We start from the raw sequence: 18,852 nt of genomic DNA, 5'->3' as shown, positions 1-18,852 counted from the left end.
CGGTTTCAGCATTTTATCCGGATATTCCACTGTTAAAGGAGATTTTTTTAATGAAAGACGTGCGGACGGGTCCGCGCGTCGGGACGCAGCCGCCGCGACGCTCCGCCACAGGAAAAACACCTCTGTTGAAAGCCTTAAGGACAAGTTGGAACATGTCCTGCCTGTTAAACAATTTCTCATATACTCACTCCACTGAAAGCCATCAAAAGCCGCCTGGATTTTACAAATGGTTATCAACACGGAGGTGTTTTTCCTGTGCCGCCGCACCGCGTCGGCTGCGTCCCGACGCGCGGATCCGTCCGCACGTCTTTCATTAAAAAAATCTCCTTTAACAGTGGAATATCCGGATAAAATCGTGAAACCGACTTCTTCTGAAACTTCTCTGTTCTCTCACGACGTCCTGGATCAATAGAGCCTGAAATGTGGAGGTTTTCAGCTTGAACAGGCTGATGACGCCGCCTGAGAGCGCTGAGCGACGTCTCGCACCGTGAAAAGTCCTTAAAGCGACAGAATCACCTCAAAATCTCTCATCAGCTGTTAAAATTTTCACTGAAAACCAGCTTAAAAAATTTTGATCAAACAAAGCGCCAGTCTCTCAGCAACTTCTCAGACAAAGGAATTCCGACGAGGGGCTGGACGACTCCTCCCACAAGGAGTGCTCACAGGCGAATGACGTCACCGACAGGCGTGGAAAAACTCACGCATGCGCACGAGGGTTCAAGCATGTCTGACGTAAAAACATATGAATGAAATCCATATAGTTTTTGAAAAAAATAAAAAGGACCGTTACTTTATTGACAGCCCTCGTATATATATAATATATATATATATATATATATATATATATATATATATATATATATATATATATATATATATATATATATATATATATATATATATATATATATATGAATGACACACACACACACAGTGGGCCATTAGAAAATGCACAGATTTCCATAAATAAAATGGAAATGGTTTGTTCAAATTCTTTAATATTTTATAGTTGAAAGTTTCTTCAGCAGCCAAGTGCACAGTGGCCTCAACCAAACATTTGTCAGACCTACGGTGCACGCACTATTCCTATGCTGGCTAGGTTTTTAAACTATTGATGTACTTGTTTTTTTTGTTTGTTTGTTTGTTTGATTTTTGAACTTCATAAACAGACAATTATAAAACACAACTAAATGCTTATTTGACAATTTTCTTTACATGTAGTTGCATACTAGGCATTTGCATGTTTAATCTTATCAAATTCACGTAAACCTGAAAATGAACCTAAACACAATGTATTATAACATTCAAACAGTAGAATCTGAAAAAGGTACAACAAAGAACAAATAATTCACAAAATTCAACATGATTACAAAAACAGTCACAACAGACACAAAGTGTCTCATTCCATCATTGGCATTTTAGTACTTGTTAAAGGATAATATCCTTGTTATTTGCTACAGAAATCTCTTCTAGTGCCAGTGCATTCTCAGGAAAATTGGAAAGTGCATTTTATATTCATGCTTGATTTAAAAGTCCAACAAGAGCAAAATATATGCTTTTGTGCAGTGAAGTGGGCAAAATGCCCTCAAAGTTGCACTAAAGCTCTCAAGAAGTCACTGACACGGTATATCAGCATCTCTCATCTTGCCTGTTGTGTTCAGCAGTCAACATAAACCAGGAGGTCATGGGTCAACACTAGGAATGGTGCTGACCTTGTTGTTTCTGCTGATCCGCCGTTCTGGCCGCGGCCTGGGCAACTTGGTCTGGATTAATTCTTCGGGTGTGTTGCCCAATGGAGGCAGCAGCCTCTTCTTACTGTTCCTGGTTTCAGGTAGCCACTGAGGCGGCAACTCAAATGGACCGAAGCCAAACTGTGTGGTGTCTTCAGTTTCTGTCGGTGTAATTGGTGCCACTTGTGAGGAAGAAGCATAAGCACATGTGTGTCCCGGAGAGGCCCTGTGCTCTGTGAGAGGAGGAGGAGTACCCTCCTTAGTGATGACCAGTCTGTCCTCACTACTCTGCAAAGTATCCACTTCTTCTCCAATGCTTCCAGATCTAGGACCACCCTTGCTGTCCACTTTTGTCCTGGAACTTTCCCCTGAAGCTTGACAATGAATTTTCTTCTCCATCTCTCTCTCTTCCCCTTCTTCCTCAGATGGACTAAAGATCTGTTGCTGGCCAATGTTGAACATCTCTAGAAGTTGGCTTCCAGAGCGGCCAGCTGTCTCCAGCCCGACTGGCTCACCTACAACATCCTCTCCCCTCAGTGACGCCAAACCCACAATGCTGACCACATTACGACGGCTGTAACGTCTCTGAACCCTGGCCAGCAGGTCCAGCCAACTCTGGCGTGCAGAGCGGTTAACAAGAAGAAAAAACAGTGGGTTGGTGAGCAGAGACATCTTGGGTAGCCATAGAGCTGTGAGATATAAAGAGATTGGGATCTCCTTGGTGCTCGTTAAAATGCTGCGATAAACTACCAGCGCCCCATAAGGAGTACTGCAGGCAAAGAAAGCAGTCACCACTGCTAGCAGTGTGGCGTGCAGCTCAGCCTCTCGTTGTGACACATACGGAATGGAGATGCTGTTCTGAGGAGTCCTCAAAGCAGCAATGATTACCTTCTTCTTCTGGCTGGCACTGAGCGCCCTGCGGATCAGCAGCATGAAGATGAAGACCAGCGCCAGCGGCAGGATCACAGTGGTAACATTATAAATCAGCACATACACCATGTGACCCAGGGAGCGTGCGTTGTCATCCGAGCAGGAGGATGTGACAAATACGTCAGTCACGTTGGTCACAGCAAACACAGGGAGGCTCACCACAGCTGCATGGACCCAGATATAGATGACCAAATCTCTGGATCTTGCATCTGAAATCTTCCTCTCCAGTGGGTAGAGCACAGAGTAGTATCTAAGGACAAATAAATATACAGAAACATTTTCATATTGTGTAACTAGGAGGAAACAACAGATGAGTGGTATGAAAACACAGTATGGTGGAAATACTGCAAACACCCAGACAAAGTATCCTGAATAAAATGAAGGGATGAATCTGAGAGATTTATCCTCCAGCCATTGTAAAGCTGTGCACAGCAACAGTGTCACTGCTAATTCCAGACAACACAGTTATCATTTTCATGCGCAGCACCAGGTCAGGTGATCACACCAGGTCAGATATCACACACCATCCAGAGATGGGTGTGATATCTGCTCCAGAAACGCTCCTGTCCTGTGCACCGCCAACACTTCTGTATGAAATGCTGCCGGTGCGTTTTGTGAATTGTTTCTGTAATTTATGTCTGTAGCATGGCCCAAGCGGAGGGTCACCCCTTTGAGTCTGGTCTGCTTGAGGTTTCTTCCTCAGAGGGAGTTTTTTCTTACCACTGTCATCTGTGTGCTTGCTCCAGGGTTTGGTAAGGTTAGTCCTTACTTGTGTGAAGCACCTCGAGGCACCTTTTTTGTGATTTGGCGCTGTATATTCATGAAAATAAACTGAAAATTGAATCCACCTGATATTCTGGATGAAAACCATCTGTGAAGACAACCAGTGCATCCCCATCTATCTGCCACAGCCAGGTGAAACATGGACCCTCTGGAGGATCTTTGGATACCACTGGAATGACTGTCTCAAATGAATGGCTACTTAAGGAGACATAGATGATGAATGCCATTTGCATTGTGAGAAAACATCAGCGATAACCTTTTGGCCAAGTGACACTTTTCTCTGGGAATGAGACAGTACACTTGAGTCTCAATGTTGTGGATCCCAGCAACTAGAACAGGATGCCCATGTTTCACTTGGCTGCAACAGACAGATGGTTATTTTCAATAGGTGGGGTAGAAGCAGTTGTCTGCTTGGATGGTTGCCATCCAGGAGCCATAAATTAATAATACTGTGTTAATACTGTGCAATAATAGTTTCTAATTCCATAAATGTTTACCTTGGAAAAAATGTTTTTTTCATAAGCTAAATTAGATGTGATCAAATATCAGGAGTATGTATTTAGTTTTTTTGTGGTGTTGTCAGGCTTGTTTGTTGTTTTTTTCAGTTTCTGAATTCTTTTTTGGATAATGCTCACAGATCATTGGTTATCTCTTCTGTGCACAATTTGTCATTGCTTTTTGGCACTTGGTTTCTGATTGATAACTGGAAGACAAACAGGCATAAAATTGGAGCCTCCATCAGATTTCGGTGGTGTCGGTAAATCCATAACAGAAAAATGAGAATGATTGCGGCACTATTCATTTAGATATAATGCATTAGCACAGGTCACCTGCTCATAGGGCAAATAATAAGGTACTGCACTGTATTAGTTATGATGGGTCATTTATCTGTTTATCCAGATCATTCTTTTATTAATTATCTGATCAATCAACCACTTAATGAGTAACACAAGAGTTGTTAACATTGAATGTCAAAGGAATCACCTGTGCTGTTAAGAGACATAAAATACTCTCCATGCTCAAAAAAGACAAGGTACAAGTACAAGTGGCAGTACTGAAACTCATCTTATGGCCCCTTCACACATAATACGACTGAGGCCGAACTGCATATGAAGGAGGAATCGAATGCCACTTGTGAAAATTCGGAGCCGCCCCGAACGCCTTGTACAGCAGTCACCACAACTATCGTCAGTTGGCACAGCACATGCACTCTACATTCGCATGTCGCTCGTGCCAGAAACCCATTTGTATGACGGGCAAGATGAGGTCACACTGCCCTCTGATCGTTCTCACAACATTCACAAGGCATGTCAAATGCAGGTCGAACACATCGGGCCACAGCTGGGGGGCTGCACGTAATTATCAGCCACATCGAACCCTGGCCGAATGGTGCAATTGAGTCAGCCTTCATATCAGTGACCAAATGAAGGTGAATGGCGGGCGAGTACACATTCGACTCAGTCTCGGCCGGAGTCCAGGTGACACCCACGAACATCCAAAACCACTCATGGGGCAATTAGAAAATGCAGGGCCATTTGCGCAGCCAGCAGGAAAGCAGAGTGTATGCGACCACTTTCAAGCTGCAGTCATGGTGACAAACACTCAAAAGGTGGTCAGTGTGTCGTGTCCGCCCCCCAGCAAAACGAATGGTGTGAGTGTGCCCCCCCGCACCATGATCTGACATGCAGCTGAGATGGCGAAGGCTCAAATGGTGGCTGGAGTGCGATCGCTGTCCAGCGCAGCATGCACATCTGGACAGCTGTCATGTTCATGATAGAACAGCTGACTTTGGAACACCCATCATGGCATATCCAGCATGTCCCACTGGAAGTGGAATCACCAGCCCACTACACAACAACAAAAATAAAAACCCAGCTGTTCCAGCTGCATGTCACAGTGCCAGCGCACCATCTGACTGGACAGGCACGTCACGTGTCACGTGATTGCTGATGATCATGGCCCCGGCGTGCCCACAGAGGCAGTCAGATGATGCCACCTTATGCGTGTGCACCAAAGCCATCAGATGATCACACGGGCGTTCACCAAGGCAATCAACATGTCGCAGCTAACCACTGTGTCATCGCTACTCACAGCTGGAGAACACATATCGTGCCATGATAACATCACCTATCAACATGCCACCACAATGCACATGTGTGGGCAGGCTCTCATGGACATAGTAAAAAATAAAAACAGCTCACTGGCCCGCTGCGCCTCACATAACACGCGATCACAATGTCCACACAGTCCGTCCATCATGTGACAGCCTGACTGACAGTGTGTGCAGCATATTTGCCCCACATCCTGGAGCTGTGAGCGCTTTGCTGCTCCGGGCAGGTGGGCATGTCATTGGCGAGCCAGTCATGTCGCAGTTGACCGCTGTGTCATCACTACTCACAGCTGGAGAACACATATCATGCCATGAAGAACATCACCTCTCAACATGCCACTGCGATGCACGTGTCGGCATGCTCTGATGACATGGTAAAAAATAAAAACACATATCACCTTCTGCGCACTGCAGACACCATCAGCCAGGCTGCTCTATGTGAAAATATTTGTCTGATCATGTGAGGCAGCTGGCGAGGTAAATGTCACGTCTGCCACATGAGTTTAGTCCACATGATGTGGTGTCCTTCAGCGCACCACACACTGGACACGCAGAGCTAGCTGATGTGTTCATGATATGAGCGCATCATTCATGTCAGGTCATTAATTCCTTGTTTACATCCATGACCGTGGTTCATGAACACAGAGGAACAGAAGGATGATAATTTCTATTTTGTTCCTTATAACAGGAATAAAATATTTTAACAGACAAAACAAAATCCATTTGTTTCCTCATTTCCAACACAGACTGTCAAGTCATCAGGCATCAATTACACATCATTACCAGGAACATGATTGTCTTATATTTAAACAGTACATTCATTGTTCTTATAATGTTCTGTGCTGTCTCATTATTTGGTCCTTAGACATTTTCTTTGATTTATGTACATTTGTACAACATTTAATTGCTTCTGCTACTGTGTGAGCACGATGTGGTATCACACCTCTCATGTGGTCATACTGTGTTTATGTGCATGCACACAAGCGTGCACGAAACCGTCGCTGGTGGATCATACGGCATCTGTACATGGCTGTCCGACCATCTGTCCCTCCTGACAGCGGCTGGAATTTTTCGAGGTTCATCAATTTTGCATTTTCTGCCTTTTTCGGCCGGTTTCAGCCTCATTCGCCCAACTTCACATTATGTGTGAAGGGACTATTATGGACTCTGAACATTTAAAATTAAAGCATGATTGGGTTGGCCAAATTTATAATTATTCTTTCAACTCAAAAAGTAGACGGATAGCAATACTTACCCACAAATATATATCCTTCACACTTACCAAAGTCATTCGAGATACAGACGGAAGATTTATTATAATTACCGAGTTCTTATTTGGAGAGATAGTAATTATAGGAAGTGTCTATGCGCCTAAGACTTTTGATAGTACATTTTACCCTAAATTACTGGCTAATGTTTCCTCAGTCTGCCCATCTGATGTAGTATTTTAACTGTGAGGGTATTTTAACTGTGATCTGGCTCCAGAAATAGATTACAGTCCACCTACAGCCCAAAATCCCTCAAAAATTGCAAAAGCGATGGTGGACCTTTGCCCAGACCTTGGCCTATTTGACATCTGGAGAGTCACTAATCCCAGAGGGAAAGATTTTATATTTTTCTCACATCCACACCACTCACTTTCTTGACTTGATTATGTTTTTGTTTCCAGCTCAGCCCTCGACAGGGCTGGAAACTGTTCCAACAACACCTGTGTTCTGTCAGATCATTCATCAGCATCTACAGAACCCATGACACCTTATTATGACCTTTTATCTAGAAACTGGTGTCTAACCCCATCTCTTTTTAGTGATTCTGCATTTTTGATATATTTAGTAAATCAGTGGGAACTCTTTATCGCTACAAACGATTCACCAGAGGAGAAGAGGAGAAAGAGGATGGAGAGAGAACAGAAGCTCTTTACAGCAAACACGTGCAACGTCTATCAGAAACAGTGTGAGTCAAGACTGGGCCTGTTCAGTCACCCCCACGTCCTTGGTCAAGGAATGTCACAGCTGTCATTTTAGAGAGTGAAAATATCAGCTATATGTTTTAGTTTTAATGGCACTTTGAGATTTGTTTACAAATGTAAAGTGCAATATAAATAAAATGTATTATTATTATTATTATTATGTAATGCACTAATTTTGAAGGTTTTAGCGTTTTAGCACACATGCCGCAATGCATTATGGGAACATTGTCTGTCTGTCTGTCTGATACAAAACATGTAACAGGTAGGCACTAAAATCCTTGATTTCAGACTTTACAAATGTTTTTACTGTTAACTTTATTCACTATGCCTGAAAAAATGTTACCGGTCTAAATGTTATCGGAACTAAATTCATCAAAAGCTAATTGGTCTGCTGATGGCTTTCAAAGTTATCTGGAAAGCTAATCTGCTAATGAAAACATTAGCTTTGATAAATAGCGGTTAGCGGATTAGCGGAACTGCCCACCACTGACAATGAATAACAATAATTAACAGTAAAATATTATTATTAATGTGGTTATTACAGAAAAAAAACTCTTTCCTTTATGGTTATTTTTCATTAAAGGTTAAAGGAGAAAACAAGTGGACTTCTCCATAACAACAGTTGATATATTAGCATTCTGCAGTCATACTCTTCATTTTTTGAACTGACCTGTCGAGTGCGATGGCAGTGAAAGTCAGGAGAGTGACGGAGCAGAAGAGCTTGTGGAGGAACTTCATGAACTTGCAGAGAACCAATGTATGAAGCCACCAACAGCAGCGAGTATTGGCACCAAGGACGGCGTCGAAGGGAATACACACCAGGCTGGCACAGATCCCAGAGCACGCCAGGTTCTTGATGAAGCGGTTAGTCACAGATTTGAAGACATTCGTGCAGCAGGTGCACCATAAAACCATGGCATTTCCTGCATGGGAGAGAAAGAGGTGACACGCATCAGGGTGAAATTAAACACACAACATGTGTTCTATTTCAAAACTTAACAGGAAAATGTGATTTGTTGTTTTTTTGTGTTTGATTTCTTGTTTCGGTTTTGCGCCATAGTTATAATGCCAATATTCATTTGTGAACTTGTACTGGCAACCTCAGTGATACACCTCCCTCACTGTGCGGTACGAATCACGGTTTCAAGATAACAATACAAATCAACTCACTGGACTTTCCACTCAGGTTTCTTGCTACAGTGAAAGAACAAAACATGTACTTGTTTGGGAGATCCTGTAACTTATTTGTCCAACAATATGGATGTAACAGTATACAAAAATCATAGTTCGTACATTTTCAGGACAATGGAAACACAACTTTAACCCTCAATCGACCAAGCTATTCTAGCGACTGATATGGTAGGATAATTATAGCATCAAATATAGAAGTACTGGCAAATGTGCCAATTAACACAAATCTCAATGAACCGATCAGTCATCCTCTGTAATAATCATGAGCTATTTTCATCCTCACTCTGGGCATTAAGAATCAGTCTCAATAGTAAATGGACTGCATTTATATAGCACTTTTCCATTTGCATCAAACGCTCAAAGCGATTTACAATAATGCCTCACATTCACCCGATGTCAGGATGCTGCCATACAAGGCACTCACTACACACCAGGAGCAACTAAGGGATTAAGGACCTTGCCCAAGGGCCCTTAGTGATTTTCCAGTCAGGCTGGGATTTGAACCAAGGATCTTCTGGTCTCAAGTCCAACGCTTAACCACTAGACCATCACCTCCTCAATGTTTGTGCAATTGTACATCTTGCTATTCTAGGTCTGTTGGCCAGGCTTCCCTGCAAAACAGTAAAATATAATGATTAGAGTTGGCAATTTATAATACCATCCGAAAATCTCAGACACCGCACAAGTTTGGATTATGCTTGCCACACGGATCAGCTGATCCTTGCAAAATTCTATGACCAAATGCAGGACAAATACAGGAAACTTTTTTCGATTAAAATTAGAAATATGGTGCACAAAAATATAGGGTGTCCCAAAAAAATATACATTTAAAACACTCGGTTTGACCCTTAAATGCTACAAACTTAATCACTTATGTTTCTTTTTTACTTGCAGAGACCCTGAAGTTTATGTTGATGCCAAGCAAGACTCAGGAAAATGCCAAGATTAACCAAACTACAGCAAACAAAAATTAATGAGTTTTGGCACCAGACTAGAGTGTCAAACAGGTGCAGCGACTTTATGCTAGACTGACAAAATGCAGGGCCAATATTGACATTGGTATGAAAAACTTTAACCTTTCAGCTTTCTATCCAGCCATAAATTTATTTCCTAGACTTATGCTTTGACCATTTTCTTTGCTGATAAAATGGTGCATATTTTTTGGGACACCCGATATATGTCATAAATGAATGACCCCACTCAATCGCTTGAGGGTTAAAGATATTTAGCCAGAGTTCTTTAGGCTATTGGTTGTAAAGTATTACAAAGACTGTAACACAGTAATGTAAAATATTACTGTTCTAAATTCCATATGTGCAGAAAGACTGCACGTGAACTCAATTGGCTAAACAGTAACTTTGTTCAATCTCACAACAATGGAAAGGTTTGACCAAATAACTCTGTTGACGTCCATTGTGATGGAATGCTCAGGTGGACAGTGCACGCTTCGAAGGACAATAAATCATATCAAGAGGCAAAAATGTATGGATTAAAGAGCTTCATTCAATTCCAGTCAGTGTATCCTGGTTTCTCTACAACTGCCGAAGACCTTGTTACAAGGTTCATGTCACGGTTCATGTCATGTCATGGAAGAAAAGGCTTCGATGTGGTGTCGCTGTTCAAATAACACCACACCTGAGAGGCATGGTGTTATTTGTATGTCTTTTGCTAATGTTCTGAGGTAAGCAGATTGGAGGGGGGGGGGGGGGGGTTCTAGCCTGAGGACCACTACTGGACTGCATGTTCTGACTGAGGTTTGAACCCACAATCTGTTGTTTCAAAGACCATAATTCAGCCATTACACTATCCAGCTGTTAAGGAGGCGATATCATGGAAGACCAAGTCCATCCATGGGATGTACCATTGACAGATAGAGGAAGTGGTTGGCAACAAGAAGTCCGACTAGTAGCTAGAAAAGGCCGGTGTTGCAGACTGAACAGTCCCCCCTACTGATCGGGGCGCATGCATCATTTCAGAGCGTCAGCAGCGATTCACTGATTATCACCTTGTTTCTGCTTAAAACTGCACACCAGTCATCATCCATCTCAGCGACACATATCTGAAGCTTTTGTATAACAATCATTTCCACATAAATTCAGCGTTGTTTCATAATAACCAGTCCCAGCAGAAGACTGCCCCTCGCTGAGCCTGGTTCTGCTGGAGGTTTCTTCCTGTTAAAAGGGAGTTTTTTCCTTCCCACTGTCGCCAAGTGCTTGCTCACAGGGGGTCGTTTTGACCGTTGGGGTTTTTACGTAATTATTGTATGGCCTTGCCTTACAATATAAAGCGCCTTGGGGCAACTGTTTGTTGCGATTTGGCGCTATATAAATTGATTGACTATAATAAAAGGCGGGGGACCGATCAGAACGCGACACCAGCACATCCGAGACTGACTCTCTGAGTCTGACTCTCTACACCCAAGCCGATCAAAGGGAATAATGTGATTATTAACAATTATGCTCGAGATCGGCGCTACATCAAAAGGCGAGAATTCATGCTTCTGTGATTGGCCACTCGGTGAAAACACGATCGGTCCATTTGCTGTTCTATTGAAATTCGCTGTTTTTTTATTGTCTCTTAATTTGCTTCTAACGGCCAGCTAACAGCTCTCATTGCCTGGAATGATGAGATGTATACACCAAACTGACTTGAAATGAAGACCTTGCAGCGGCTCTGTAATCAAACATTTCTGCAGCGCGACTCCACTTTGAAGCATGAACCAATGCTTCAATCCGCTGGCTCATTGGTTCTTTGATTCGCTGCACTTCAGAAGCAGCAAGTCTGCTTTTTAACCCCTATCAAAGCCATTAAATGTGTCAATCGTGAGTCACTTTTGTGTGGATTAAGTCACTAACTGGGACTCTTGTCTTGTTGCAGTCAAGAAACGAGAATCGTCCTCCGTTCAGTTGGCACAGCTCCAAACGCTGCGCCGCTCTCTGCTGAGACAGAGTCCAGTCGGAATTAATAACTTCAAAATGAACTGCCGCTTTAAATAAAATGACACCTCTTTCCAAACGCTGTAATACGGACAATAAACTACAATCGACTAAAACGTTTTTTTCCTCCCAAAATGAGACGTCCTGCATTCTTTATGAATTACATCCTGACGTGCAGCACAGCCAGCTGCAAGAGCTCAGCTCAGATGTATGGAAACACATTCATGCCAAAAATGTCTGAAAGGAATGCTTTTGACAAAACTACAGATTTTGTTTGTTTTATTTATGTCCAGAGATCAAGGATTCAGTGACCAATTTCATATTTATTTACTTTAAGACTAAATAAAATATTGTTGACACAGAAAACCTGTAAAGCCTACTTTTAGTACACAGAAAATTCACAAGAGGTATCGATAAGGAATCAGATCGATGAGCAGAATTGATAATTCTATCGATAACGATAAAATCTTATCAATACCCATCCCTACTTCTGCTCCCTCCGAACACTGGAACTTGGAATGAGCAGAATTCAATTCAATTCATTATATATTTATTGCACCAAATCACAACATAAGTTACCCCAAGTCACTTCACATGAGTAAGGTCTAACCTTACCAACCCCCTTAAGCAAGCACATAGGGAACAGTGACAAGGAAAACCTCCTTCTGACATTTTTGAGGAAGAAACCTTTGGCAGACAAGACTCAGAGGGATGACCAACGTCTTCGACCATATTAACAACAACAAGAATCAGGTGACGAAGCAATTGGCGAAAGGGCAGCAAGTGATATATGGGCAAACTCTAGGAAGCTCTGACGCAGTTTACAATTCTCAACATGGCCCACATGTTCTTCCTTGTTTGTGGAGAAGAACAAAATGTCAGCAAGGGTATGCAAAGATAAAAACATCAAGCAAATTGCCTAGACGATCGTAAACAATGTATTCAAAGACTGCTCGGGCATTGGAAGTCCAAACGCCATTCCATGGAGCGATAAATGCCATTTTCCCTCTTCTTCCTCCCTTTTCCTCACTAAATAATTGTTCCTTAAGTCTAGACTGGTGAAAATGGTGACGTCCATCGTGTTGAAAGGCTGAGGATATGAGAGGAAGAGGGTATCTGTTCTTAACTGTAATATCATTCAAATCCCTATAATCGATGCATGTCCAGAGTGGCTTGTCCTTCATTTCCACGGCGTTTCTGCTCCTTGCGAAAGATATGAGATCGCCCGATCTGCATTCAGTACTTTAACATTTCCCATAATCCAACCGGTGGCCCCCTGCGCTTCCCAGAATGCACTGCAGCACCAGCAGAGTTCCGGCATCTCACAGCACATATACTCAACAAAAATATAAACGCAACACTTTTGGTTTTGCTCCCATTTTGTATGAGATGAACTCAAAGATCTAAAACTTTTTCCACATACACAATATCACCATTTCCCTCAAATATTGTTCACAAACCAGTCTAAATCTGTGATAGTGAGCACTTCTCCTTTGCTGTGATAATCCATCCCACCTCACAGGTGTGCCATATCAAGATGCTGATTAGACACCATGATTAGTGCACAGGTGTGCCTTAGACTGTCCACAATAAAAGGCCACTCTGAAAGGTGCAGTTTTGTTTTACTGGGGGGGTACCAGTCAGTATCTGGTGGGACCACCATTTGCCTCATGCAGTGCAACACATCTCCTTCGCATCATCCGAGAAGAGAACACCTCTCCAACGTGCCAAACACCAGCGAATGTGAGCATTTGCCCACTCAAGTCGGTCACGACGATGAACTGGAGTCAGGTCGAGACCCCGATGAGGATGACGAGCATGCAGATGAGCTTCCCTGAGACGGTTTCTGACAGTTTGTGCAGAAATTCTTTGGTTATGCAAACCGATTGTTCCAGCAGCTGTCCGAGTGGCTGGTCTCAGACGATCTTGGAGGTGAACATGCTGGATGTGGAGGTCCTGGGCTGGTGTGGTTACACGTGGTCTGCGGTTGTGAGGCTGGTTGGATGTACTGCCAAATTCTCTGAAACGACTTTGGAGACGGCTTATGGTAGAGACATGAACATTCAATACACGAGCAACAGCTCTGGTTGACATTCCTGCTGTCAGCATGCCAATTGCACGCTCCCTCAAATCTTGTGACATCTGTGGCATTGTGCTGTGTGATAAAACTGCACCTTTCAGAGTGGCCTTTTATTGTGGGCAGTCTAAGGCACACCTGTGCACTAATCATGGTGTCTAATCAGCATCTTGGTATGGCACACCTGTGAGGTGGGATGGATTATCTCAGCAAAGGAGAAGTGCTCACTATCACAGATTTAGACTGGTTTGTGAACAATATTTGAGGGAAATGGTGATATTGTGTATGTGGAAAAAGTTTTAGATCTTTGAGTTCATCTCATACAAAATGGGAGCAAAACCAAAAGTGTTGCATTTATATTTTTGTTGAGTGTACAAACAATGGCTATCAAGGATGTGGATGCCACTGATCCAGTGAGTTCACGGGCGATCATGATGATGACACGTTCTCCCAAGTTGAGAGGGTTATCTCAACCCTCTCAACTTGGGAGGGTTGAGACCGGACCGCGAGATTCACATCTGCGAAACAGCACTGGGTCGTTCTCCGTCAAGTCAGGCTGGAATGTACTCTGATGGTTTTTACATGAGTGGTGACCCCAAAGCAGAGAATAACACCAGTAGGTACAAGTAACAAACTTTATTAACAGACGCTTCACAAGTGAAGATAAGAGCACAGCAGCAACACAGCACAGTACACTGCAGGGAGTGGACAGATGAATAAACCTGATAAACAGTCAGGATGTATTAAAACACAGTGAAGACAGAGCGCAAAGCTAAAGTACCCATGTCGGAATGAGCAAAGGGGGAATCCGGTGATGGAAGCAGAGTAAAGACACAGTTAATCAACATTTCAGTTTCAATTTATTTTCATTTATAGCGCCAAAGTTGCCTCAAGGCGCTGCCAACATAAAAGGTGACAGTGTCCAAAGACGGCCAACTAAACTCAGTAAACACAAGGGCACGATGGTCAACAGCAGGAAGTCCGTCACAGAGGTACAATGTGAGAAGACAAGCACAGGAGCTGGACGTTCTGCCACTGGAACGAGGAGCTGTGTACAACTAAACTGTGTGTGACTCAGTAAACCTGGAAATGGACGCACACATCAACCAGAAGCCTGTGTGCCCATAAACAGGAAGTAAAGCAAAACGAGCAGAGGCTTCAGAATAAAAGCATCATTAATCAACCAGGAGAAACAACACCGAAAATACTACAGGGATGATCAGAATGAACCATGACAAACTGACTAAATTTACTTTTTTTTTTTTTTTAATATATGCAGTTTCAGAAATTTGAGTTTAGAAGTTTTTAAGGTGTACGTAAAACTATTTCTGCAACGGTACTGTACTGCAGACAATAAAATAATTATAAATGTAAAAATGATAACTTTCTGTTGCAGTTACAAAAACAAACATGATACTGAATACTCAGTTTTAAATATTAATCATTTCAGTTGAGTTGGGGGGGGGGGGGGGGGGGGGGGGGGGGGGCAGTAATTTAAACATGATTGCCATACACCACCAGTCACCACTAGGAGGTGCCCTTGGTTGGGCATACCAATGATAAGACCAAAGACGGTCTTGGACAGATAGATACTTTTGAGAGGTGGGGATGGACCAGTTGACTATCTGGGTGGTTGCCACCCAGGGAACTTAGGCAGTTCCATTGTGTACTTGATGCAACAATCTGCAGGACCAGCACATGCTCTCGGACCTGACGCACTGTTAAAAATTTAATGACAGTTAGATCCATATTATATTTTGACATGAACTTTTGTTTTAAACAAGTAATATGCACATTAAAGAAAATTTAAATTACCAACATACCTTTAGATCAATATGCAGACTTGTTGCTTGGTCTTTTCTTGTCACATGTTCCATAACTGCTTGAACTTTGGACAAATCCAACCCTTGGCATCTAATCTTCTAAAGCTGTTACAAATGATTTGAGATCAAACAGTTGCATGAACCTCGTCTGTACAATAAATTAACTTTTTTTATCTTTACCACATTTTTAAGAAAACATTTTTATGTTGTTTATATTCTAATAGAAACACAAATAAAGATATATGTTTCTTGTCAGGAATATTGGCAGCCTCACATCTGATGTACAGAATTTAAAAAATATGTTGAATGAATGAATGAAACAACAAACCAAAATGCTTTTTCATAGTAATGAAATACGAGGTCTATTAGAAAAGTATCCGACCGCATGCCGCATGGTGCACAGCAACGCCATGATGAAGCCTCACGGGACATGTTCTGGCATGTCCAGGCACATCCACAATTTCTCGGATAATCACTCGATGGAAAAACCACCGACAGCTGTCTGAACGCCATCTCAAAGCCGTCCTGTGAGACCAAAATGGAGGTGTTCCTTTGTCTCGCTCCATCAGCAAATCAGTAGTGATGCGCAATGCCTCCGCTCGGCTTTCCATGACAAAATCTCTTGTTAAAAGTGAAATCTGCCGGAAAATGGCTGATGTCCAGCTCTTGTGATAACCAGAGAAAGTGCACACGATGGTCCAGCTCCACAGAGCCATCCGTTTAGAAATGATCCGGTGGTTTGTGGCTCTCGATGGCGGCACGGAGCGCGGCGCGCCGAGCGTCCTTAAAGCTGTAGTAACAGTCCTTATTCTCTGTGAAGCCCGTAAAATTTTCACCGAAAGCCAGATAAATTTTTCAAATGGTTTCCAGCTGCCAGTCTCTAACAGTTTCTGAAAAAATTCTGATGGAAAAAAAGCCCAAATCATTCCACCATTTCCTGACAATGAAAATCCGCCGAGGGGGTGGACCACTCCTCACTCAAAGCCTGCTCACAGGCGAATGACGCAACCGACAGGCGTGAAAAAACTCACGCATGCGCACGACGGTTCAAGCTTGTCTGACGGAATCACACGTGATTCAAATCCATTTGGTTTTTGAAAAAAATAATAAGGTCGGATACTTTTCTAATAGACCTCGTAATAGATGAGACACTGTTATAGGAGCTGTGAAGAATTTACAATAAATTACATGCACAAACAGTTTTCAAGGATGGATTTGAACACAAGAAAACTGATCAAATCCAAGTTTGAACTCTCCCATGTGCATTCTGGGAAAATCTAGTTGAAATGTCTTGAATTATTTTGAAATAAATCCTCTGCACCATGAGGCTGTGATGCAGCAGACAGAAGTTGCCTAATGGCCAGTTTTTTCCAAATACATCCACAGAAGACTATAACCAGATACCCATCAGAGGAACTGACCTTGTTCTTTTGGTCATTACCCAAAGCTCAGGACCATAGGTGAGGATAGGTGCAAAAACTGATTGGTAACTCAAGAGTCTCACCTTCTGGCTCAGCTCTTTTTTCACTGTGATGATCCGGTACAGTGTTGGCAAGATCTCACATGTAGCCCTAATCCGTCTGTCGACCATCTTACCCCTACTCATGAACAAGACCTTGAATTCCTCCACTTGGGGCAATAGGTCCCCCATAATTCACCCATTTCCAACAGAAAGGGGGAATGTAAAACAAAGATGCTTCTTCAAAGTTCTCCAGATGTTAAAGGGTTTGTTCTCATGTGCCCTCTTAATGTGGTGAGTTACAACATAAAAGCAGTTATTTTTGAGTTATTTAAAGAAAAACTGAATGGGATGCACTGAAACTATTTATCAAATGGGCTGTTTCACACAACTATGTGTCACTGGCACCAAAAAAAAATCAACGAAGTTATGTTGGTCAAGTTATTCATCCATATCTAACTGCTGACTGGATTCTTAAATTCCCAAAGTTCCAGACCTGTCAGATGGTTGCATATATATTTCAAGATTAGAAACAACAAGTAGCCTATAGCCTTTCCGGAAAGAACTTTTTTGATGAAGATAATTGCTGTGTATTAATTATACAGACTAAGATTACTGCAATACCCACACATACTATGTACTAAAAACAGCCGATGGTAAGTACTGTATGTACTCAGTTGACAACTACTATTGTGTTTCTGAATTCTCACATAGTGATGGACTATATGCATTTCTGGAGAGGACAGTTTTTCAGATGCATTTCTGGAGAGGACAGTTTTTGACAGACAGAGTTACACCCCAATATTAAAGACATTTGACTGAATTAGGTCCACGTCCTTTTGTGGCCTCACAGATAGTGATGACATCTTTCAAACAAAACATTATTATTCACATAACACTGATGGTTTGAAATGCACTCTGTTTCCAGAGACGACAGTTTTGACAGACATTTTATTTTTAAATGCCTGTTTCAAGTTGTTTCTATAGGCAATGATTGGGGGGGGTTAGATTGTTATTCAGTAGGCTTTGATTGGGAGATTAGTCCATTTAGTGGTTACCTACTAAATAAATAATACTTCTGACAGCCCAACATAAGTTAAACATCATGGAAATAACAGATATTTTGGTAAAAACTGGTATAATTAGACGTCTGCTGTTAAATAAATGGGGATATCAAACCAAAGACCACTGCTGCTGATAGACCTGTAGTAGTGATCCAAACTAATCTTTGTTGGTCATTTCCAGCTTAAACCAAACTTTATCTTTGAAATCCAGTTATGTGTCCTGATTGTAAGAGCCCAAATCTGCATTTTGAAAGCACGTGCCTTGTTTTTCTGAAGCGCAGAAACGGCTCAATTCGTATTGATTGAACATGTGCACTTTAAATATCAATGAGTCATATTAATGAACAGCATCACGTGCTCCCTCACGTTAACGGGGAGCGCGCTCGTGGCCCTGAACGTGAGCCGACTCACCGAACAGCGACGCGACGAGCACAAGAACTTGGATGGAGGTGGTGAAGTGTCGGTAGGCTTGTTCCTGGAGGAGGCGCTGCTGGTGCTGCGGCCTGCCGTGGACGGCCGTGGGGCTGCTGGAAGCGTTCAGCAGCTCCATCCAGAGGTGTGCAGCTGTGATCGCGCTCTCCATGTTGGATCCTTAAGATGAGCGTGTGAGCGCACAGCTGGTAAAAAGCATGTCGGAATAAATGTGCTCTGCTGCTTATCTGCAAATCAAATAATAATAATTAAAAAATGCTGCGTGAAAGAAAAAGAAAAATATCGATTTATCACATTACGAAAGAAAAAACCCGTTATAATGCGTCTAATCACGTGGAATCGGAGCTG

General features: G+C 42.5%; 1 protein-coding gene across 1 annotated transcript; it reads right to left on the bottom strand.

Moving 5' to 3' along the window:
• Nucleotides 1–1,271: 1,271 nt before the first annotated feature.
• Nucleotides 1,272–18,709, bottom strand: gpr176 (G protein-coupled receptor 176). The gene is made up of 3 exons (XM_034162558.1): nt 18,484–18,709; nt 8,193–8,445; nt 1,272–2,910 (listed from the first exon to the last, which is right to left on the bottom strand). Exons 1-3 carry the CDS (start codon nt 18,653–18,655, stop codon nt 1,683–1,685), a joined length of 1,653 nt encoding a protein of 550 aa, XP_034018449.1. The 5' UTR covers nt 18,656–18,709; the 3' UTR covers nt 1,272–1,682.
• Between the last annotated feature and the right edge of the window lie 143 nt (nt 18,710–18,852).

The sequence above is a fragment of the Thalassophryne amazonica genome, chromosome 21, assembly GCF_902500255.1.
Source record: "Thalassophryne amazonica chromosome 21, fThaAma1.1, whole genome shotgun sequence".
Classification (NCBI taxonomy): Eukaryota; Metazoa; Chordata; class Actinopteri; order Batrachoidiformes; family Batrachoididae; genus Thalassophryne; species Thalassophryne amazonica.
This window is presented reverse-complemented; position numbering and strand designations above follow the sequence as displayed.